Source organism: Eptesicus fuscus, chromosome 20 (genome assembly GCF_027574615.1).
Source record: "Eptesicus fuscus isolate TK198812 chromosome 20, DD_ASM_mEF_20220401, whole genome shotgun sequence".
Lineage (NCBI taxonomy): Eukaryota > Metazoa > Chordata > Mammalia > Chiroptera > Vespertilionidae > Eptesicus > Eptesicus fuscus.
Genome location: NC_072492.1, coordinates 14,914,513 through 14,936,570, shown reverse-complemented (window position 1 = coordinate 14,936,570; position 22,058 = coordinate 14,914,513). Strand labels below are relative to the sequence as shown.

Below are 22,058 nucleotides of genomic sequence, written 5' to 3'. Positions count from 1 at the left end.
TGTACGAGGTGCAGGGATGGCGCTACCTCTTTAGAGTCCTGCCCGGAGAAGAAGGGTTCTGTTCTAGTCACCGGTGAGACGATGGCAGATCTGCCCAGCCGGTTTCTGCCCCAGATTTGTCAGAATAGTGCGCGAGGCCTGGTCGCCCTACCCCCTGCCCACCCCCCACCCACCCCCGGGGGTCATTTATTAGGTTCTGGACGTCAGTCTGTAAGATGCTGGTGGCAACCGCGTGTGCCTAGAAGAGAATGACTCGAAGGTCACAGGCCTCAGGAACCAGTCGCAGGGTCTTGCTTGGCCTGGCTGAGTGTCTCAGTCACAGCAGGCAGGGGACTGGCCGCCAGGAGGCTCGGCTGGTGCGGGAGCTGAGGCCTGCGTTTAGGTGACCGCCCTGGGCAGGGCCAGGGCTGCAGGAGCTCGGAGAGGGGAGCACGCGTGCCTCGCACACCTGGGCCGGGGAAGGAACGGAATGGTGCAGTGACCCTTAACGCTGACCCTCCCGACTCTTCGTGGCTGCTTCCTGGACCTTTGACCTCGAGCAAGATATTTACCCCCTCCAGACCTGCATTTCCCCCCTTGGTGAACCAGCAATACAATATTTACTTAATTGCCCTCAAAGTATTAAACGAGAAAATGAACAGTCCTGGCACACAGTAAATGCTCCATTAATGTTAGCCCTTACTGAATAACAAGCTGCCATTTACTGAGTACTTATTATAGGCCAGGGCTAGTCATTCTGTTCTGTCTGGGTTCAAAGACCATGTTTTGTTGTTACCATGCGTTCCAACCATTGGAAGTCTGGAATGGGTGACAGGAAGAGGTGTAGGGTGCACAGAGATGGAGGGAAGGTGCTTAGTAAAAGCTTAGGACTACGACACTATGAGACTAATAGTGGTTTCTTTGAAGATGAGGTCCAACAAAGGAGAATGTGAGAAGATAGGATTAGAGGTAGACTGAGACCAGCTAATATGGAACCTTGAAGGCTAAACTTCAGAATAAGTCTGAAGAAATAATCTTCATTTAATCTGGAAAAAAAAGATTTTAAGCAAAATGTCTGAAAAGACTTGTTATTCATCATGGTTCCAGAGAGGAGACTTTAAAAAAATAAATGAGTAGGAAGCCAATTTTAACCTGATACATACATATAGACGTAATATATACATATACAGTCAACACCCACCTATCCCCCGCAAAATAGAGATCTCATTAAAAAGAAAACTATAGCCCTGGCCAGTGTGGCACAGTCGGTTGAGCGTCATCCCATGCACCAAGAGGTCGCCAGTTCAATTCCCAGCCAGGGCATATGCCTGGATTTAATCACCCAGTGGGGGGCATACGGGAGGCAGCCAATGGATGTTTTTCTCTCTCTCTCATCCATGTTTCTCTCTCACTCTCCCTTCCTCTCTCTCTCTAAAATCATTTTTTAAAACATTTTTTAAAAGGAAACTATAAACCCACTATGAACAACATCCTGTACTATATCTGTAAGGAATTACACACATTAGCAATGTGGAATCTTTGATAGCAGCTTACAAACTTACCTATCTTTTCCCTATCTTGTCTTGTTTATCATTTATTTACACCTAGAAAGTTGTTCAGGATGGTGACAGCAATATGGCCCTAGAGGAAGAAGAAAATTAAAGTAGAATAATTTGGTTACATGACTGCTGGACTTCCACATTATATATGAGACACCTTACATAGAATATTGGAGAAAAGATCCTCTTTATCTCTCAATCATATTATTTTGAAGACAATGCCACCTGAAATTTGACTCCCACAAAATTTCCAGCATTGATCTATTGGACAGCCATGACTATAAAACGTTTACTCTCCCTTTGCTTTAAACTGCATTATTTTATCAATAAATCAGACACCACCACCACCCACACACACAAAACAATTGTAGTGCTGGAAGTTACTAGGCTTATTCTTTTAAGTACTTCAAACATTAAATATTCAACCTAATAGTGAGATTGTGACAACTAGAAAGGGTTCCATTTTGTATACTATTAGTTCTCTGAACTTTCAAAAAACTAGACTAATTTATTTTTAATCCTCACCAGAGGATATTTTTTCACTGATTTTTAGAGAAAGTGAAAGGAAGAGGGAAATACAGAGAGAGAAACATTGATATGAGAGAGAGACATCGACTGGTTGCCTTCTGCACGTGCCCTGACCAGGGCTGGGAATCAAGCCTGCAACCGAGTACATGCCCTTGACCGGAATCGAACCCGGGACCCTTCAGTCTGTGACCTGACACTCTATACACTGAACCAAACCGGCTAGGGCTAGACTAATTTTTTTTTTTTAATGTGGTTTTTGTGGGGCTCTAGAATTTAGTGTGCTTTGGGAAACAGGGAGTTAAAAGCTTTCGGAAGTTAACTGGGTTTAAGAGTATGAAAAGCCGCTTGCTCTAGCTCTAAGGAAATGCTCTCCTTTTCTCTAATAAAGCTTTCCACAGAAGACAGACTCTAACAATAAACAAGGTAAGTATGGGACAGATTTACAGGAATTTATTAACTATCAAAAAAGTTACTCATTTTGTATGTAAGGGAAACTTTACTTATGAATGTTAAATGGGCTTCAAAGTGCTGATCTGTTAAAATTCCGTAAAACAAGTCTCGAAATACGAGTCATCTGTGCCAACTACGAGTAAATAACTGAAGCAGCACTTCCAGAAAGACTAGGGCAAAGGACACAACTAACCACAAATCGTCAGAAGCCCTAACAAAATATAAGCAAGTGTTAATAATTCACCATAGTTACTGCTCTTAAAACCAAAGTAACTACACAATATGACTATCATCTGTTTGGATTTATGCTCGTTTTCAGCCTCTCTACACTGAAGTGTTCAAATGTGCAATCATGTGGGTAGAAAATCAAAAGCTACGGGGGCTTTTAGTTAGGGTAGGCCAGCATTTTAATATGTAAATTTAGATTTCACTATTTTGCTTTCACTATCTCTACATTATAATCTTTTAAAGAAAGAACTTAGCAATTGGTTGAGTAAATGTTTCGAAGTTTTCACATTTTATATTTCTATCATGTATTTTGTTTGTATGCTTGTTTGTTTCTGAGGCACACTGTAGTGACTGTTTATGTGAATTCCAAAGGAGCAAAATTAGAACTTTGGGGAAGGCCAAAATTAACAGGAAGCACCCTATTTGTTCTGGGAAAAACACTGAGCTTGAACTTAAAATCAGAAAACCTGGGTCCCAGGCCTGGTTTTCTCCTGGCAGCTGAGGAACCTTAATCAAGTTGCTTAACTTATCTTTCCTTTACCCCTGTAATGGGGTGTCAGTACCTACCACATCCTATAAAGTGGATATGTGAATAAACTGAGATAATATATTCAGAAAAACATGACAGATTAAACTGCTCTGCAGTAATGAATTCTTGTTGCACCCCTAGCAAACAATCTGGCATTACTAGTGCACACAGGGTTTCCAGTACTTGATCACATTTGACTTTCTGGATGATTGAGCATGACATCAAATCAGATTTGGTTCAGAATCATATCTCCAAAGGAATATAACCATCTTAGTGTTCTGGCTAGTCTCCCCTAATAAGACCCCCTCTTGAGTAACACAGTCCAGTGGAGAGCCTCTGCTGCCAGTAAATTGGGCTGACTGTGTCTACATAAACTCATATAATCTGGTTAGCACATATAGCATGCTCCAAGACATTTTTAGGCATTAAAAGACTTGAAAATTGCTAACAGTTACTTTTTCTTTAGCATTGCACCAAAAAAAGTGAGCATTGAGCCAAAAAAGTGAGAAAGATTCCTAAAGAAGTTGACACAGAATTACCAAAAACTTTATGAAAAATAAATGAAAGGCATGTTTCAAAATAGCTTTTTAAGTCTCGGTGATCATTGCTTTGGTTCTTGTGTGTCTGACAATAAAAAAGAATTCTGAAAGAAATGATGCAGTTGCAGAGGAGGTCTCTGAGGATCTGCCTTTGGAACTGTTTACAGAGCTAAGATTCAAATGCTCTCAGATGACGAGGTATACCTGAACTCATTTCAGAGAAGAAATCTTTTTAAATACAAGTAGAAATTATAAATATTGAATAATAATATGCATATTATATTTTTATATTTAGAAAAGTATAAACTTTTTATTACTACAAATGGTCATGAAAGCACCATTAGATGGCGTTCTAGAGAAAACACAATTTTTGTCTTATTATGAGATACTAATTTATCACTGCATTTAGATCTACTAACCATTTGAGGGAGTTAGAAGTTAAAGTAAATAGCTGTAACTCTAGTTGATCTCTGCATATTTTGATCCAAATATGGTAAAGGGCAGGGCTAAAGAAAGGAGTGCCCTATAATAAACAGGGCTTAGACTTGCAACAGAAAATTAAAATACACTCCACTCAAGAGAACTCTGCACTTTGCACTTTGGTAAAAGTCTCATTTAGGTTTAGCTTTCTAAAAGTTTCTTAAGAAAGTAAGTTTTCTTTGCTCTTCTTTCTTCCGAATTGCAGAAATCAGATAAAAATTACTTGATAAAATGACTTATCATGTTGTTGAAGATCCCATAAAAAAGGTTGCTATCTTTGGAGGAACTCATGGGAATGAGCTAACAGGAGTATTTCTGGTCAAGCACTGGCTAGATAATGGTGCTGAGATTCAGAGAACAGGGCTGGAGGTAAAACCATTTATCACCAACCCAAGAGCCGTGAAGAAGTGTACCAGATATATTGACTGTGACCTGAATCGAGTTTTTGACCCTGGAAATCTTGGGTAAGACTATATATTGTGAATGCATGTGTGTATGTGAAAGGTGGTATATGTGGGAGAAAACACATATGTGTGTGCTATTCATGTCTATACGTATAGTGGCTATTGTGAATAAGATCGTTTTCACTTTAATCACACTCTTAGGAATTATTTATTTCTCTAAACTGGGCATTCACATGCTCTTTCATAAACCTTTTTAAGCATTAGACTATCCTTCACTAATTTTTTAAAATGTATTCTGTACAGACTGAGATAAATAACAAATGTTCTACTTTTAAATCTATCTTTAAAAGACCAGAATTAAGTCTTTTGCATTAAATTAGTATTTGGTCACTGTACTTGGGTACATATGTACTTGTTAGCTTTCTAAGTGATTCACTACTATGTTTTCATGCAACTACATTTATGATAGTACATAAAGTTCTAGTTAAGAAAAATGTTATGTTTTGATTAATATTTGTTTAATGAAAGTATTCAATCATAACACTCCAGGTATGTTTTGATTAGTTATTTTTGCCTCTGTTTACATTATTATAGCTACTATTGTAGATATGTAGGTTCCTAAGTATTTTCTTTTTACCACTTTTTTCCTTTGTCTAAAAATATTATTAAACACCTACTTTTCACGGGGCACTGTGCCAGGTACTGTTGAAGTACAAAGCTATGTGCAAACATGGTTTCTACCCTTAAGGAGTTTATAGATGAGTAGCTAAGATATAAGATGGGGCAGGAACAACTAACACAGCACTGTTTTATGTACTCATTTTCTAATAAATGGTCATTTGAGTTTAGAGGGTTACTTAAGTATAATCTCACCTCAGATCAAAAGTTAGTTACTAACTTTAGTACAAAAATGCCTCACTTTATGGAATAGATTTTTTTCCAGGGCAATTAGACATCAGTCATACTTTGTATATCCAATCCTATTTTTACTAGCATAAATTTTAACTTCAAAAATGCTTTATCTTCATGACTGAGGTTATGTCAACACAATTAAAGTTTATTCACTTAAATAGCTGTTAACTGACTCATAAGATTTTGTTGAAGTATAACTCCTATAGATGACATGTTAACTTCCCAATAACTCTTAAATGGACTAGGATGAGTTTTCTTATTGACTGCTCAGTAGTATGCATTTCAGTGAGAGCAGTCTTTTAAATTAAATTTGCCTTCTACTTCTTACATTTTAACACTATTCGGAGGCTAGACAGTTCTCTCTCAGGGTGGTTATGGACATTTATGAGATACATAGATTACCTTTTCCTGTCCTTACTCTCCCAAATTAGTTACTTTTCCTGTGTTCTCCATCTCAGTGATATCACCGTTACCCACCAAATCCTCTATGAAAATCATCTTAGGCCCTAGCTGGTTTTGCTCAGTGGATAGAGCGTCAGCCTGCAGACTGAAGGGTCCCAAGTTTGTCAAGGGCACATGCCTGGGTTGTGGGCTTGATGTGTAGGGGATGTGTAGGAGGCAGCCAATCAATGATTCTCTCTCATCATTGATGTTTCTATCTCTCTTTTCCTCTCCCTTCCTCTCTGAAATCAATAAAGATATATTTTTTTAAAAAGAAAGAAAAAGAAAATCATCTTAGAACCTTCCTCATTCCTCACCCCTCCATGTCTAGTGGATCACTAAGTCTTCCCAATTATATCATCTTCCTCTGCATTTTCACTACCTTAGTTTATGTGTTCTGTGGGCAGTTGGAGGAGCCTCCTGAAGAATCTTTCTGCATCTGGTCTACTCCAATCCTTCCTGCCATGGAATCATCCTAACATGCAAATCTTATGTCTCTCCCCTATGGAAAATTCTTCACAAATCTCTTACCCAGGATAGATTTCAGTAACAGTTTGGATGATGCACGCTTTAGGATCTTCCCCTGCCTGTTCTTTCAGCTTCCTCCTTTGGGACTCTTTCTGAGGACCTGGCCTCCAGGCATGAGGCATAAAACTTCAAGCCTTGACTCTGAGCAACTGGGTGGGAGAATTAGAAGCAAATCAGGTGAGAGTGGGAGAATCTAATAGAGATGTTTCATGAGCTAACTTTTTTAAATCCTCACCCAAGGGTATTTTTTCCATTGATTTCTAGAGAGAGTGGAAGGGAGTGGGGAGAGAGGTAGGAGAGAGAGAGAAATATTAATGTGACAGGCCCCCTGACCAGGGACAGGGATCAGACCTGTAACCCAGGTACATGCCCTTGACCAGAATCAAAGCCACGACCCCCTGGTATTCAGGCCATTGCTTAAACCACTGAGCCAAGCCAACCAGGGCATAAATTAACTTTTTGTTGTATTTTTCCTTTTTATTTAATTTATAGGGATGACACTGGTTAACAAATTATGCAGATTTTAGGTACACAATTCCACAACACATCATCTGTATACTGTATATATTCATTAGGAGCTATGTTTGGTTATATACAACAGAAACATAAAGACAGTGGCTTAAACAATAAGATTTTCTTTTTCACAAATAATAAATCCAGAGATGCAGTAGCTCAATTATATCATAAATGCCACAGGTTCTTCCCATCTTCCCACTGCACCTTTCAGCTTCCCACTGCACCTTTCACCATCCTTAGCATGCACTTTTGTCCTCATAGTTTTTGCTTTCTAACCAAAACACAACTGCTCCACCTTCTTGATTGCATTCCAGGCAGGAATTACCCAGATGCAAAGTCCCTTGGAGATAGTAGCAAAAATAGTCAGGAAATAGAAATATGTAGATGGAATTATAGAGAAATGGTTGGTTTAATGCGGGAAAATAAATTTAAATCATCATCATGTATAGTAAGAAAAAAAAATGTATACTAACCATTGCTGGAAGGGAGAAGGGGACAGGTAGAGACTCATTTCAGAATTCAATAAAAACTATTAAGCTTTATCCCAGAAAAAAATATGCATATACTTGCAAAAGTTTTGCATTTTCTCAGGGTTTACAAACTTGTCTGTAAAATTTATCCCTGGATCACTAGTAGTTCCCAGACCTCAATTAAGAATGTGAACATTATCTAAATTTAACTATTTTTATGCACTGGAATTAGCTATAGGACAAAAACTATTGCATTTGATTGTCTATCTCAGGGGTAAGGAACATATGGCCTGTGGGTTGTATAAGGCCCGGGAAATCATTTGGTCTGGCCCTGCCAAAGCATTAGGGGTGAAGTAACTAAATGTTTAACCAAATATAGCAGGCTAATTTTTAAGTTGATAATTTTGTATGGTCTGCGAATGATGTTATAAATATCCAAATGGCCCTTGGCAGAAAAAAGTTCCCCACCCCTAGACTAGGCCCAGAATATCTCAGTGCACATAACTACTAAGAAATTGTTGATTAAATCAATGAATAAATTTTGTTTGAGGTTGAAGTCAAGTGGTAAATTCTGTTTGAAATGTCCTTCCTTTGACAGCCACATAAATGAAATATTATTTGCAATCATGCCAATGCAACAGTACATAGAATCAAATGAAGAAAAAATTATAATTTTTCATTTGTAAAGTTTTCAAATAAGTTTCCACTTCCCTCACAGGTTTTTCATATTAAAGTTTTGCAACTCATTCCTTATACACTGTGTTCTTATTGTATATTTGTGTTATATTAGCCACAAATATTTTTAATCTTTTTCTTTTTGCTAATAACAGCAAAAATATGTCAGAGGATTTGCCATATGAAGTGAGAAGGGCTCAAGAAATAAATCATTTATTTGGTCCAAAAGACAGTGAAGATTCCTATGACATTATTTTTGACCTTCACAATACTACTTCTAATATGGGGTGCACTCTTATTCTTGAAGATTCCAGGAATGACTTTTTAATTCAGATGTTTCATTACATTAAGGTAATGTCAATGTTACTAATTTATAAGTTAGCATAAGACCTGTACTTTTAAGTCAATTATAGATACAAAACAACCCAAAAAGTGTCAGGAGGGTAGGTCTGAGAAAGATGGGGAAGTGGGAGGAGCACCAGAATGGAGGTTGTGGTGACAAGCAGGAGAAAAGGGAGAAGAAATGAGTCAAATAATAAATACAGTGAATAATAAAACATTTATAGATTCTTGTGTCTATAAAATTATAAATCTTTTATCCAGACAGCTGTCAAATCATAGGCTATTTGGTAAAATTAATACCAAACTTTAAAATGGTGTTGTGGAAGTAGTTCATTTACAGTTTTAGGAAGCTCCAGAAATAGTCATTTAATGTTGACTATAGACCAATGATAAAAATATTGTCTCTCTCTAGTCTGTCCTTCTCTCCATTTGATTCAGATACCCTAGCATACATCTGATCTTTCAATATTTCATATAGCTAATCATTTTAAGGTTCAGAAATCTACAAGATGAAAAATTTAGTAATACAGTGCATGTAGCTAGAGAAAAATTGCTAGGAAATAATAACCAAGCAAAAACACAAATAATCATCTGTATGCTTATTATTGAATAGTAAATACCCTTCCTTCTTTCCAGAGAGCTGATATGATTTAATGGAAAGAGTTTGTCCCATGTACCCAGGAGAACCTGGGTTCAAATCCTAGCTTTCTCATTCACTAACCTTGGACAAGATATATTGCTTTTCTCATTTGATAAAGTTGACATAGTAACATTTACTTATATGGCTGTTAAAAACCTTAAATGAGATAAAGTATTTAAAGCATTTAGCCTAATATCTGGAAGACAGTAAAGATTAACAATTATTTTTGTTTCCTTTGAGTTTTTGACAATAACTAGATAGTTCTAGTAGGAGATCATAATGTAGCTATTCTTCATTGCTCATTGAAGAAAAGCTGAATGCTTTGGTTGCCAGGCATGGATGCAGCATAGCTGACATTGTTATCAAAATTGAGAGGCCTGTCTTGAATTCTCATTCAGAGACCTGGACTATAGGGTTAGAAACAAAATTCTTTTTTAAAAATATTTTTTAATATTTTATTGATTTTTTACAGAGAGAAAGGGAAAGAGATAGTTAGAGACATCGATGAGAGAGAAACATCGATCAGCTGCCTCCTGCACACCCCCTACTTGGGATGTGCCCGCAACCAAGGTACATGCCCTTGACCGGAATCAAACCTGAGACCTTTCAGTCTGCAGGCCAACGCTCTATCCACTGAGCAAAACCGGCCAGGGTAGAAACAAAATTCTTTAAGAGCATTACTAAGCCAAACAGAAAGTGTAACCACTTATTTTAAAAAAGAAATAACCAAATCCATTCAGAAGGAAAATTTATTTCATATTCTTTAATCCCATGGTTCTTGAAAATTTAATGTACATTTTACCCAGGAAGCTATGCGTCATTCAATTTATATGTAGTTTATTTATGTTTTCAAAGTTTTAAAAACAACATTGGATTTTAGAGTGTGTTTTATAAAGCTGTCTTACTAATTTTAGTTGATATAGTAAAATATATTGAAGGCATTATTGACTATCTAGCAGCAAAGAGAACAAAACATATGGTCTTGACATAATGAGAAAGATGTTTTCAATTCATTTCAGACTTCTTTGGCTCCGTTACCCTGCTACATTTATCTTATTGAGCATCCTTCCCTTAAATATGCAACCACTCGTTCTATAGCCAAGTATCCTGTTGGTAAGTCATATTTCGCATTGTCACAACTAAACAAAATATGTCCTACAGGAAGCTCTGAGAAAATTATTTTTAAAAAATATTTATAGCTACCTTAACTCATCACTGTGACTTATAATTGTCAAGTAGTAAGCAAACTCACTCTGGGCAGGTTCAAACTATATAAAATAATTCCTCAATTTTACTGAGCAACTTTCTGCATTTCATGAGGGAAGCAATAAGCTGGGAAAATTTGAGTCTTTTATAATGGACAATAAACATGCCTGCCTTTTGCTCCAAGGAAGACGTCATCCCTATTTTTCAATACTGTTCACTATACAAACATTCTTGAAAAATAATTTGGAACCAAGGCAGTCAGCGATTTGCTGGTAAGATGTGCAGAAACACAAAAGATCCATGGAAAATCTCCCAACATCCCACTTAACCCCTTCTTTGCAGTAGAGTGTCCCATAAACTATTATCCATTCACATGTTCGCCCTATCAGTTACTAGGCTGTGAACTCATCTTACTTTTCAGAACTTCCAGCATGCAAGCAAGCACTCTCATAAACCTCTCACACAGAGAGTCTCTTTTTTCTATATTCCATTCTCTTTCCTAAATGCCCTATTAGCACAATTATTGGCAGATTACACTATAATCATTAAAATTGCTGTCACAATCTTACCAAGAGTAATTTAACTTCAAAACAAGTTGTCGCCCTAGCTGGTTTGGCTCAGTGGATAGAGCGTCGGCCTGTGGACTGAAGAATCCCGGGTTTGATTCCAGTCAAGGACACATGCCTGGGTTGCTGGCTCAATCCCAAGTAGGGGGTGTTCAGGAGGTAGCCAGTCAATGATTCTTCCTCATCATTGATGTTTCTATCTCTCTTTCCCTCTCCCTTTCTTTCTGAAATAAATAAAAATCTATACATATTAAAAGGCTAATATGCAAAGTGTCCCAGCAGGAGTTCGACCGGGAGACCAGGAGTTCTATTGCTTGCTATGATGTGTGCTGCCCACCAGGGGGCCGTGCAAAATGAAGGAAGGCCCCAGCCAGCAGCTGGGGAAGGGAGGCCCCAGCCCGGCAGCCAGAAGGCCCCGATCGGCCCTGATTGCTGGCCAGGCCTAGGGACCCTAGCCGTGCACAAACCTCTAGTATGTAATTTAACAAAAGTTGTCAAACAATGTAAGCAAATTGAAAATCATTTTGCTTACTTAATCAGTGCTACTTTTGGTGCATAATTAATGGATCATTTGGAGCAAGCTAAATATCCAAGTCTAGGTAATTATTTGAAACAAATCAATGCTTAACAATAATGGATAGAAAACCTGTTTCTCTGTGACACCATATAAAACATATGATTCCCAAACGCTGAAAGAGCAATCTTGGTGTTTGATGTCTGTGGGGCATGCTGCTCCTAGCTAGAATATATATCTACTGATATGTTTGGCAGCTTTATATATTGCAGTATATATTTTCCCATCCCTTTGACTATATTATGATTTTTAATTTGGGCAATATTGAATGAAATTTAAAGAAAAAAAAAGACCCTAAGATCTTGCATCTGTAACATAACTCTGATATTTTCATGTTCTCTCCCAGTCTTCATTCACTTTGCATAGAACTTGAACATGTAAATGTTCTGCCTTATTTTTTGCCCAACATTATGTCTGAAATAATTTTTCATGGTGCTACATGGCCTAACTTTGTACCAATTTTTCATGATTGGAATTCTATATCTTGATATATTAAAATGCTTAATTTTATACTCTAATACTTACATAAATGTGACTATCTCCCGTTCTGTACCTAGGCATAGAAGTTGGTCCCCAGCCTCAAGGGGTTCTGAGAGCTGATATTTTGGATCAAATGAGAAAAATGATTAAATATGCTCTTGATTTTATACATAATTTCAATGCAGGTAAGTAGTAGGCAGGAGTTGTTATCTTAATTGTTAACTTGTGTGTGTGTGTGTGTGTGTGTGTGTGTGTGTGTGTGTGTGTGTGTGTGTGTGTAAATATATCAGAAAAGGGAGATGAGATGAGCACACATGCTAACTTCACCACTAAACACTGAAATAGCAATTGTAGCCTAGGTCAAATTTGCCATGCTCAGGATATTAGGTGCTTTTTAAAAGTTTCATTCACTTCAGCCATTCCTCAATGACCAGAATAGACACATTCAAGAAAAGCCACTACCAATTAAAGATCTCCTAATTTTCCTATTAACCCCATTTTAAAAAACAATGATATACTAAGAAATACAAATGTCTAAAAAGCATATGAACAGACGTCCAATATTACTAGAAATTAGAGAAATGCAAATTAAAATGAGAAAGTATTTTCTCCCATTAGAGTAGGAAAATATTAAAACCTGATAATATTGTGTTGGTAAGGGTGTAGGAAAGCAGGATGGAAAAGACATGCTAAAGAATAATTTTACAGTACCCACTTTTGAAAATGCACAAATCCTATAATGCAGCAATTCCACATCTCAAATAAACACAAACACATGCACACCCAATATGTCATATACAAGGGTGGCTACCATAGCATTGCTTGTGCCAACAAAACAATAGAAACAACCTGAATATTCACCAGTTGTTAAACAGTCAAACTACCATGGAAGGAGCTTCAAAATACATTGTTAATTAAAGAAAGCAAGTTGCAGACCAAAACATGAAGTATACCAATTTCCCCAAAATAATAATAATAATAAACACTTGCTAGAATATGTATACATATATGTGTTAATGTACAGGAAAAGTCCTTGAAGAAAACACACCAAACTGTGATTATTGAGGAGGGGAGGAGGAAAAACAAGTTAAATTTGTTTTAATTGTTTCCAAGAAGAATTATGCATTGTAATTAAGAAATAAGACCAGCTGGTGTGGCTCAGTGGTTGAGCGTTGACCTATGAACCAGGAGGTCATGGTCAGAGTACATGCAGGGGTTGTAGGCTTGATCCCCGGTGTGGGGTGTGCAGAAGGCAGCCTATCAATGATTCTCTGTCATCATTGGTGTTTCTGTCTCTCTCTCCCTCTCCCTTCCTCTTTCAAATCAATAAAAAAATATAAAAAATAAATAATTTAATTGGTAGATATATGAAATTTTATGTACTATCCATATATTCAGTAAATCCTACAGCAAAAACAAGTAGCCTATTTAATTATTTTTAAAATAAGTTTACTTTAATTTGTTTAAATAAAAAAAATAAAAAAGACATCCTATGTAAATAATTATTCCAACAGGCTGAATTCAAATCGTTGTTGAGGAATAGGTCATTATAGTGACAAAGCTGGTAGATAGTTCAGTGTCTGTGGGGAGTATAATTCCTTAAGTTCACCTTATTGCACCGTACTGCAATCACAGGCATTTTTTTCTGTGCTTGGGAATCCTTTGACTCGAAAGTCATAAAGACTGAAAATCAGCTTGTCGCCACCTTTGTCTGAGGACAGGTTCTGTACGGTATAATGGGCCCGGTATTGGAAAGGTCACCACTTATTTACACCTTCAAATAGTAAGTGTGGGGCTATAGAATGCTAAGAAGTGATGCCCTGAGTAGAAGGCCACAAACCTGAGTGGAAAAACATGGTTTTCAAATCATAGTCCATAGATTCCTATCAGAAGGGTGGGGATCTAGTAGTTGTCCTAGTAGCTCCATGGCAGCCAAACCCCTGCCCTTTAACCAGAGCAGTTCTTCTATCTGTTCTATTGCTCTTACCCTGTAACATTTCTTTTAAGCAACAGATTCTGTGATTCGAACATTTTAAGCCACTATTAATTTAGACTATCCATCTTGGTGGATTTTTACCTAACATGGAACAGCGGCATTATCCAAAGAATGCTGATCATAACCACCTGGAGAAAAGTCTCTGGAAATGTGCAGAAAAGCTCCATCCTTGGCTCTGTGCTACTCAACATTATTATCAGTGACTTGGATGAGACATGCCTTTATATGAGTGATAGGTGGCAGGAAGCCTGCAGGAAAACATCCATTCAGAAGGTGGATCCAAAAAGTCCTGGCAATCTTTAACAATTGTCTAAACCAAATGTTTTAGGTTAAATACATCAGGAACAAAGTTTTGCTTTTATGTTTTTAAAAAAATCCCAGGATGAGGGCAGTGATGGTCTCTTTTTTGCCTTGGATAAACAGCACCTGGAGAACTGTGAATAAGTTTTGAGTCCTATTTCAGGAGGAACGTCTATAAAGTAGAGGTTAGCCAAGGAGAGAGTTGAGAATGTTGAAGAGTTGAAAAACATGATAAAAGTAATCCCTCAGATGCACATAGAACTTCAGTTTACAAAGTACCTTCACATATATCCTCATGGACCTGCCACATATGAGTGGTGATGGATAGAACTCAGAATACTGAGGCTGGCCAAAAGAAGGCTTAAGGGTAATTTTATTTTAGAGTTTCAGAAGTGCTTTATTAGAAAGCAGTTAGACACATTTTCTGTGACTCAGAGGGAAGAATAGAATCAGTGGGATCAAGTTAACTGGAGACAGAAATTTCCAATTAACAAAGCTGACCAACAGTGGAATGGCCCACACTTGGTCAGAAAGATATGGAGAATACCTGAGCATTGATGAAGTCAGGCATTCGAGGCTCCTTCTAACTCTGAGATTCTAAGTAGCAACAAACATACTTCTTTGTGTCCTACCTCTTTTTCCTTTCCTCCCAATGGACCTTCTGGTTTAAAAAGGTGACATCTGATAAATTTCTATATTAACCTTGACAGGTTTGGTAGATTGTAAAAATGGCCACAAATTATTTCCTTCCCTGCATCCATGTCCTTGCAATGTGATGTTTTAAATCCTTCTACCAAGAGATGGAGTCTATTTCTCTACCCCCCTGAATTTGGCTTGGCCACATGACTTATTTTGTGTCACAGAAGAGGCTTGTAAAAGACTTGCACCTTGGGGCTTGCTCTCTTGCTGCCCTTGGGAACCCCACACTGCCATAAGTGAATCAGTTTACCCTATCCTTCTGGATAATGGGAAGCTGTGAAGTAGAGGACTCTGACACCCTAGCCAATAGTTCTGCAGCTCTAGCTGACTCCTGTCAAATGCCAGACATGAGAGTAAGGCCATCTTAGATCACCTACCCTCCAGCTGATCTGCCAGCTCACCACAAATGCATGAGCAAGCCAATTAGAAATCAGCCAAGCCAGCCTAAACCAGAGGAGCCGCCCAACCAACCCACAGAATCATGAGATAAATTAAAGGATCATGGTTCTACGCCACTAAGTTTTGGGATAGTGTGTTAAGCAGCCAAATCTAACTGATACAGAAGTGACCACAGGATATCCACCTCCCAACTCTGGCTGTACTTTCTGCTCTAAGGGAAAAGGAAGATTTTCCTTTAAGTTGCAACCATAGCACACTATGGGCCCTGCATTTGATGGAAGTTCATCCTGTTTGCTCAGACATTGCCTGGTGCATGTAAACTACTCCTTTTTCGAGTTTCTGGGCATTGGGTTGCTTCATGTTGCTACATCTTTGCAAGTTGGACTCCACTGGTGGCAGACTGCCTGCATCCCAAGATCTGTCCAGTGGTTAATGTACTTAGTTAAGAGAAGGAACTTGATGCTGAAGTCACCTAACCTGCTAGAAGTCTCCTGAGCATATGCAGGCATAGAATGTCAGAGCTGGACGGGAGCTCCAAGACCAGCTGGTTCAAACCTTCCTTTGACAGGTAAAGAACATGAGCCTCCGGAAGTTAAGCCTCTTGCTCAGGGTTACACGGTGAGGAGATTAGAGCCCTGGTGTCCTGACTCCCAGCCCCAGGACATCACACTGGCTCCTATTTCAGGAGGAACGTCTATAAAGTAGAGGTTAGCCAAGGAGAGAGTTGAGAATGTTGAAGAGTTGAAAAACATGATAAAAGTAATCCTAAATTTTTCTCTCACACTGGCTTTTTAAGGTGTGTTCTTCCGCTGTCCATCAGTATACTTGTGAACAGTGTGTTGATAGGAATAATTCGAGAACATCTTTTGGCTCCGTGTTGTTTATGAACATCCTCAACTGACATGGTGTGCGCTCCCTGTGACTGTCTTCTTTTTTTTTTCCAATTACATTTGACATTCAATCTGCAACTATATGTCTTCACTTTTTGGTTATTGTTCTTCCCTTAAAGTATGAACTTCCTTTTTTCAGTTGCCATTTTATACATTTTGTTTTTGCCATAGGGAAAGAATTTCCTCCTTGTGCTATTGAAGTCTATAAAATAATGGAGAAAGTTGATTATCCCAGGAATGAAAATGGAGAAATCGCTGCTATTATTCACCCTAATCTGCAGGTAACATTTGCTGTTTCTTTAAAATACTCAAAATATGAGCCCTCTTCCCCCTCTTCACCCCCCGCTCCAGTGAGTAGAGTTTTATAGTTCATAAAGGCACTTGCTTGGGCCTGAAGTGTACAAAATACCAACCTTCAATTGAAGATTTAGCCAATGAAATTCAGCAACAAAAAAGTCACTAATAGGCAGGTTAGTTAAAGAATTCTCCCTCCCCCTCACTTATCTTAGTTCACGGCACCCCACACAAGCTAAATAATATCAAGACCAACAAAAGAAACCGACTGACGGATGAACAAAGAAGTCACTAAGCAGATAAGTTAAATATTTAGTTTTTGGTTTATTAAATACAATTATATATAACAATTATACATTTATGTTATTTAAACTATAAATATCGTGAAATAATGTTTTTTTCCTCAAAGTGACACACTACCCGAGTTATGCTCAGTTTTTTGGCGAAGTTTGACACACCAAGCTCAAAAGGTTGCCCATCACTGATCTAGGGAATGTCTCCACAAGTATTTGGAGCCTATGAGAGAAGCACTAAAGCAGTGCTTCTCAAACACAGGAGAACCACCTGAGGAGCTTTTAAAATCCTGATCCCCAGGCCCCCAGAGATTCTGATTTGATCCATCAAGGTGGAGACAGGACATCAATGAGGTCCACCAGCTGATTTTCCTGTGGCTCGGGTGTGGGTAGCACTGAGCTACATTGGAATCTCTGCAGGTGGGAGTAGCCACCTGTGTGTTAAAGAATCCCCTGAAGCAGGGGTCCTCAAACTTTTTAAACAAGGGGCCACTTCACTGTCCCTCAGACCGTTGGAAGGCTGGACTATAGTTAAAAAAAAAAAACTATGAACAAATTCCTAGGCACACTGCTAAGTTGGCTGCTAAGCAGGACAGGCAGCGCCAGCAAAAACACCCGGCGGGCCGGATAAAAGTCCTCCACGGGCTGCATGTGGCCTGCGGGCCGTAGTTTGAGGACTCCTGCCCTGAAGTTATTCTGGGGCACCTCTCAGACTGGAAACAACTGTTCCAGAGCAGCAGTTCTCAGCCATACTGTCCTGTAGAATCGCCTGGGGGTTTTTTAAAGTGAAGAAAAACAGTGAACTATAAATGAGTAACCTGAGGGAATTGGGGGGAGTTTGTGATGGAATTATGTCTTGATTACACAGTTAGGGTTATATGACTCTATGCTATGCACGTGTCAAAACTCATAGAATTGTTATGGATGAGACGACAAGACCTCGGTTCTTGTCTTCTTGAAGGAGAGATTTCGATCAAGAGACAAAGTAAAGCAAAGCAAGCAAGAGTTGATTGGCAGCAGCAAAAACACACTTAGGACCGTGAAACAGGAGAGCCGAGGCTGGGCTGCTTTGGCTCCCTGACAAGCTCAGGACAAGCTGCCGCTGCCCATTGCTCCCCTGGTTGCAAGTCTCCTGGGGTCCTTTAGAGGGAAGAAGGGGGAAAGGGGAATGGTGCTGGCATGTTCTCCTGGGGGAGAGCTGGCACTGGGTCCTTTGCGTTGAGAGTATTTATCTTTCTCTTGCAGGTGGGAATCTTAGGGGAGGTCTCAGGGGAGAGTCTCAATAGAATATTCATCAGCTTTCCAGGTGTGTCCTTTCAAGATCTTGGTCTCCACTGATTGGTCAGAGCCAGGGCAGGGTCATTAGTCAATGTAGCTGGTCCTGATGCAGCCACAGTCATTTGTCTGGTTTTGCTGCTTTTCTGGGCCTGGAGCTGAAATACAACTGAGGCCTAGATGTTATCCTTATGGAGGGAAAGGTCAAGGAGTCTAAACGACATGGCCAGTGATATGCTAGGGGAGAAAAAGGTTACCCCGGGGGTGAGGTCCTTGTTTTCCCAGTTTTGCCCCTTGCTAGGCATCCGGGGCTTTCTGCCCTGGTGAGTTTCTATACCTGGCCCATCATCCTTGCTCTGCTCATGTCTAACTATCTATAACAGAACTATACACAAAAATGAATGTATTTTTCTGTATGTAAATTTTTTTAAAATTATGAAACTCTGATTTGACATATCTGGGATGGGTCCAGTCCCTCTACTCCTCTGTTTTTAAACGCCCCAGGTAATGACCACGTGCAGCCGGGGTTGAGGAAATTGCTGTCAGGCAGCACCTCTCAAACTTGAATGCTGTGCCTGTGACTCTGGGGCATTTGTTAATGTGAAGATCTTGACTGAGTGGGTCTGAGTGAGAATGGCATTCTGCTTTTCCAGCTGACACTCAGTGCTGCTGCTGCGGCTGCTGCTGCTGGGAAATGTTAGAAATGCTGACTCTCGGGCCCTCCCCAGATCTATAGGATCAGAATTTGCACTTTAACAAAATCCCTGCGAGATTCTCAATCACATCAAAGTTTGAGAAGATCTGCTCTCAGCTTCCTGCGGTGTGACAACAGCGGTATTTGAGTTCCAAATTGCCGGTATGGGACCTTTCAGATAACTCCTATGTTATCATAATGTAGGGACACGTATGAAAAACATCCACCTTGCCTTCGACTCTTCCCAGACCGCCCCCCTTCTCTCACCAGATGCTACCAGAAAGGCTCTCCTTGCGTGCAGGCACAGCCTTGCTCACATTTCTGTCCCCAACAGTAGAATGTCTTGCACACAGAAGGCTCTTAATGGATAGTTTCTAAATTTTGCTGAACAGAATTTAACTTCAGCCAACAAGAGGTAGACTATACACTGAGGGAGACGTGCATTGAGATTTGCCTTTTAATATAAGAAATCACAAATCTTTTTGGCAACATTCAAGGCAAACTCGGTTATAAATATTAAAAGGGAAACTCTTAAAACTGCTGCCAAATTACTACTCAGTCTGTTTAGTCAGATCACTCACAAGCTCTCAACGTATCTCTCAAGTATCTCTTTTGACAGAATCCAGTGCTAAATGTTTCAGTTGTCTACAGCCTCACACAAAAATGTTTAAAGTAGGAGAGAAACCGAATGTAATTTATGTATTTTGTTTCCTGAAAGGATCAAGACTGGAAACCGCTGCGCCCTGAGGATCCTGTGTTTTTAACTCTTGATGGAAAGACAATTCCATTAGGTGGAGACTGTATTGTGTACCCAACGTTTGTAAACGAGGCCGCATATTATGAAAAGAAAGAAGCTTTTGCCAAGACAACTATACTAACACTCAAGGCAAAAAGTGTTCGCTCCTCTTTACATTAGACGTCACTTCTGGTTCGCTTGTTAGGCAGTATCTTGAAAAGCTCCACTAGTCTGTAAGCCCCCAAAGGGCAGGGTTGCGCTGGATTTAATGTGCCTTATTCATATCCCTGGCACCTCTTCGGTGCCTTGCACACAGTGGGCATTTGGGCAAATTCTTGAATGAATGAATGAATAAATTAATTAATTAATGATATCTTTTAAAGGTAGCATATTGTGTACATAGCTTATTCAAAGAAGTGTATTTCTTATTTCTGTAAAGCTTTTTATACATTATACTTCAATTGTTTAACATTCTTAATAAAGTTTTTAAATTCAAGTTTTTAAGTTGAAGTAGATACTATATACAAAAAGCATAAAATTAAATGTATATTTTCAAGTAATGTATAATGCTACTAGAAACCAATGATGCAGACTTACAGTTTGAATAAATAAAAATCTCTGAATGCCCTTTGTCCACAGACAGTAACCCTCACAAAGCGTCGCTGCTCAGGCCTGTCCACTTGTTCTGCGCTGACCTCAGGGAGCTGAGAGCCTCCTTCTTGAGAAGCTAAGGTTCCTGCCCAATTTGGGAAAGTCGGGAGAGGCCTATTCCTCACAGCTGTCACTTCTCCTTTTGAAAGAACGCCCTCATTTGCAACCAACATATGAGGAAGTCTTTGGGTCCCCACAGCATATGCAGTAAAGACAGAAATAGCAGAGAACAGTGGACACTAGTGGAAATGTGCCCAGACCCAAGTCTCTGGTTCTTAAATGCATTCTTTCCAGAAATTGTCCTCGTCCTAAGTGCCCACACCCCTCACCTCCCATGATTCTTCTCTTCAAAGATCTTCGGGCTGGAATGCTGCCTCCCTCCTCTCCAGCCCCTCCAGGAGCCTCCCCTCTCTCTGCCCTTAGTCACAGCTGCCAAGTAAAGAACATTGTTATCCCAAGATTTGGACCCCACGGAACCCATCTTTACCATTTCCCATGTATTTACCAAAATCATACTAACATTATGTGGAGCATATATACATAATCATTTTCATTCTTCCAGAGCAAATTCCATTAAGCCAATTTCATTCCATACGTAATGGACTAGAGCACAAACTTTAATTTTTTCCACATTTATTTTTGCACTTTAACAAAATCCTTTTCATTGGAATAAACTCTCTTCCTTCTGAATTCTTTAGTAAAACTCCAACTTACCTATCAGTTTTTGTACATACCAAGTTTTGCCAAGCTTCCTTCTCCCACTGTGAATGTTCCTTTGTGTTTTATGTCTGAGTCCAATTTTCCTGGGTCAATTTTTTTCCAGGTGTAAATTTTAGCAAGTATACCTTATTATTCCATCAAATTTTAGTTACTTATAAAATTTACAAGGCGCATTGTATGCAAATATATAGATGCATAACCCATGGACACAGACAATAGGGTGGTAAAGGCCTGGGGCAGGGAGCGGTGGGGGGGGGGGGTGGACTGGAGGGGATCAATGGGGGGAAAAGGGGACATATGTAATACTTTCAACAATAAAGATTTTAAAAGGAAAGTGTGGACGAAAGGGGCCACATGCTGACCTGACAAGCTCAGGGGAGGCCTGCATGGTGGTCTTGCAAACACAGAGACCTAAAGTAACCACAAAGGATGGTCTGAAATTAAACTTCAACTAAAAGCAGTTATGGTGGGTAGTCACCTCCTAGGCCGGTATCTTCACTGACAAAGGTCAACCTTTACCTTAACTGAGTCTATCTGTCTTTTCGCATCTATGATAACATACCCTTAAAATGTCTGGGTAACTTGTAACTTCCCTTTTTCTGGAGCCCCTGGGGCACAACCGAATGTGCTGGGCGCCAGGACAGATACCACAAATTCCTTCATTATCATGTTAATTGTTCCTGCACCCACCTAAGTGTGTGTCCATCATTTTACTTTTTATCCAATCCCAGGGGTTCCCCCCCATTTGCTTTATCCCACCTCCTTAATCTATCACCAATGAATTTCATGTAAGCCACCTATGTCCCTCCTTTGATTGCAATGTATAAATACAAATGTAACCCGCCATTCTCCGGAGCATTATCTCAATTCCTTGAGGTTCTGCTTCCCGGCATATGTCGACAGTTTGGCTCAAATAAACTCACAAAAATTCTTTACAGTTTTCAATGTGTTTTTTTTTTACATTAACAAAAGAAAGAAATTAAGGACTTTATATTAAAAAATTTGCAAGGTTCAGTGTAAGCCACTGTAGTTTCAGTTTTTGTATTGATTATTTATAGCAAGTCT

The 22,058-nt window shown here is 39.2% G+C and overlaps 1 protein-coding gene across 1 annotated transcript; it reads left to right on the top strand.

The window, feature by feature from the left end:
• The first annotated feature begins 50 nt into the window (after positions 1 to 50).
• On the top strand, positions 51 to 20,015 carry ASPA (aspartoacylase). The gene is made up of 7 exons (XM_008156771.3): positions 51 to 73; positions 4,498 to 4,756; positions 8,394 to 8,589; positions 10,240 to 10,333; positions 12,124 to 12,231; positions 16,502 to 16,611; positions 19,605 to 20,015. The coding sequence occupies exons 2-7, from the start codon at positions 4,524 to 4,526 to the stop codon at positions 19,800 to 19,802; spliced, it is 939 nt and encodes a 312-aa protein (XP_008154993.1). The 5' UTR covers positions 51 to 73; positions 4,498 to 4,523; the 3' UTR covers positions 19,803 to 20,015.
• The last annotated feature ends 2,043 nt before the right edge of the window (positions 20,016 to 22,058 follow it).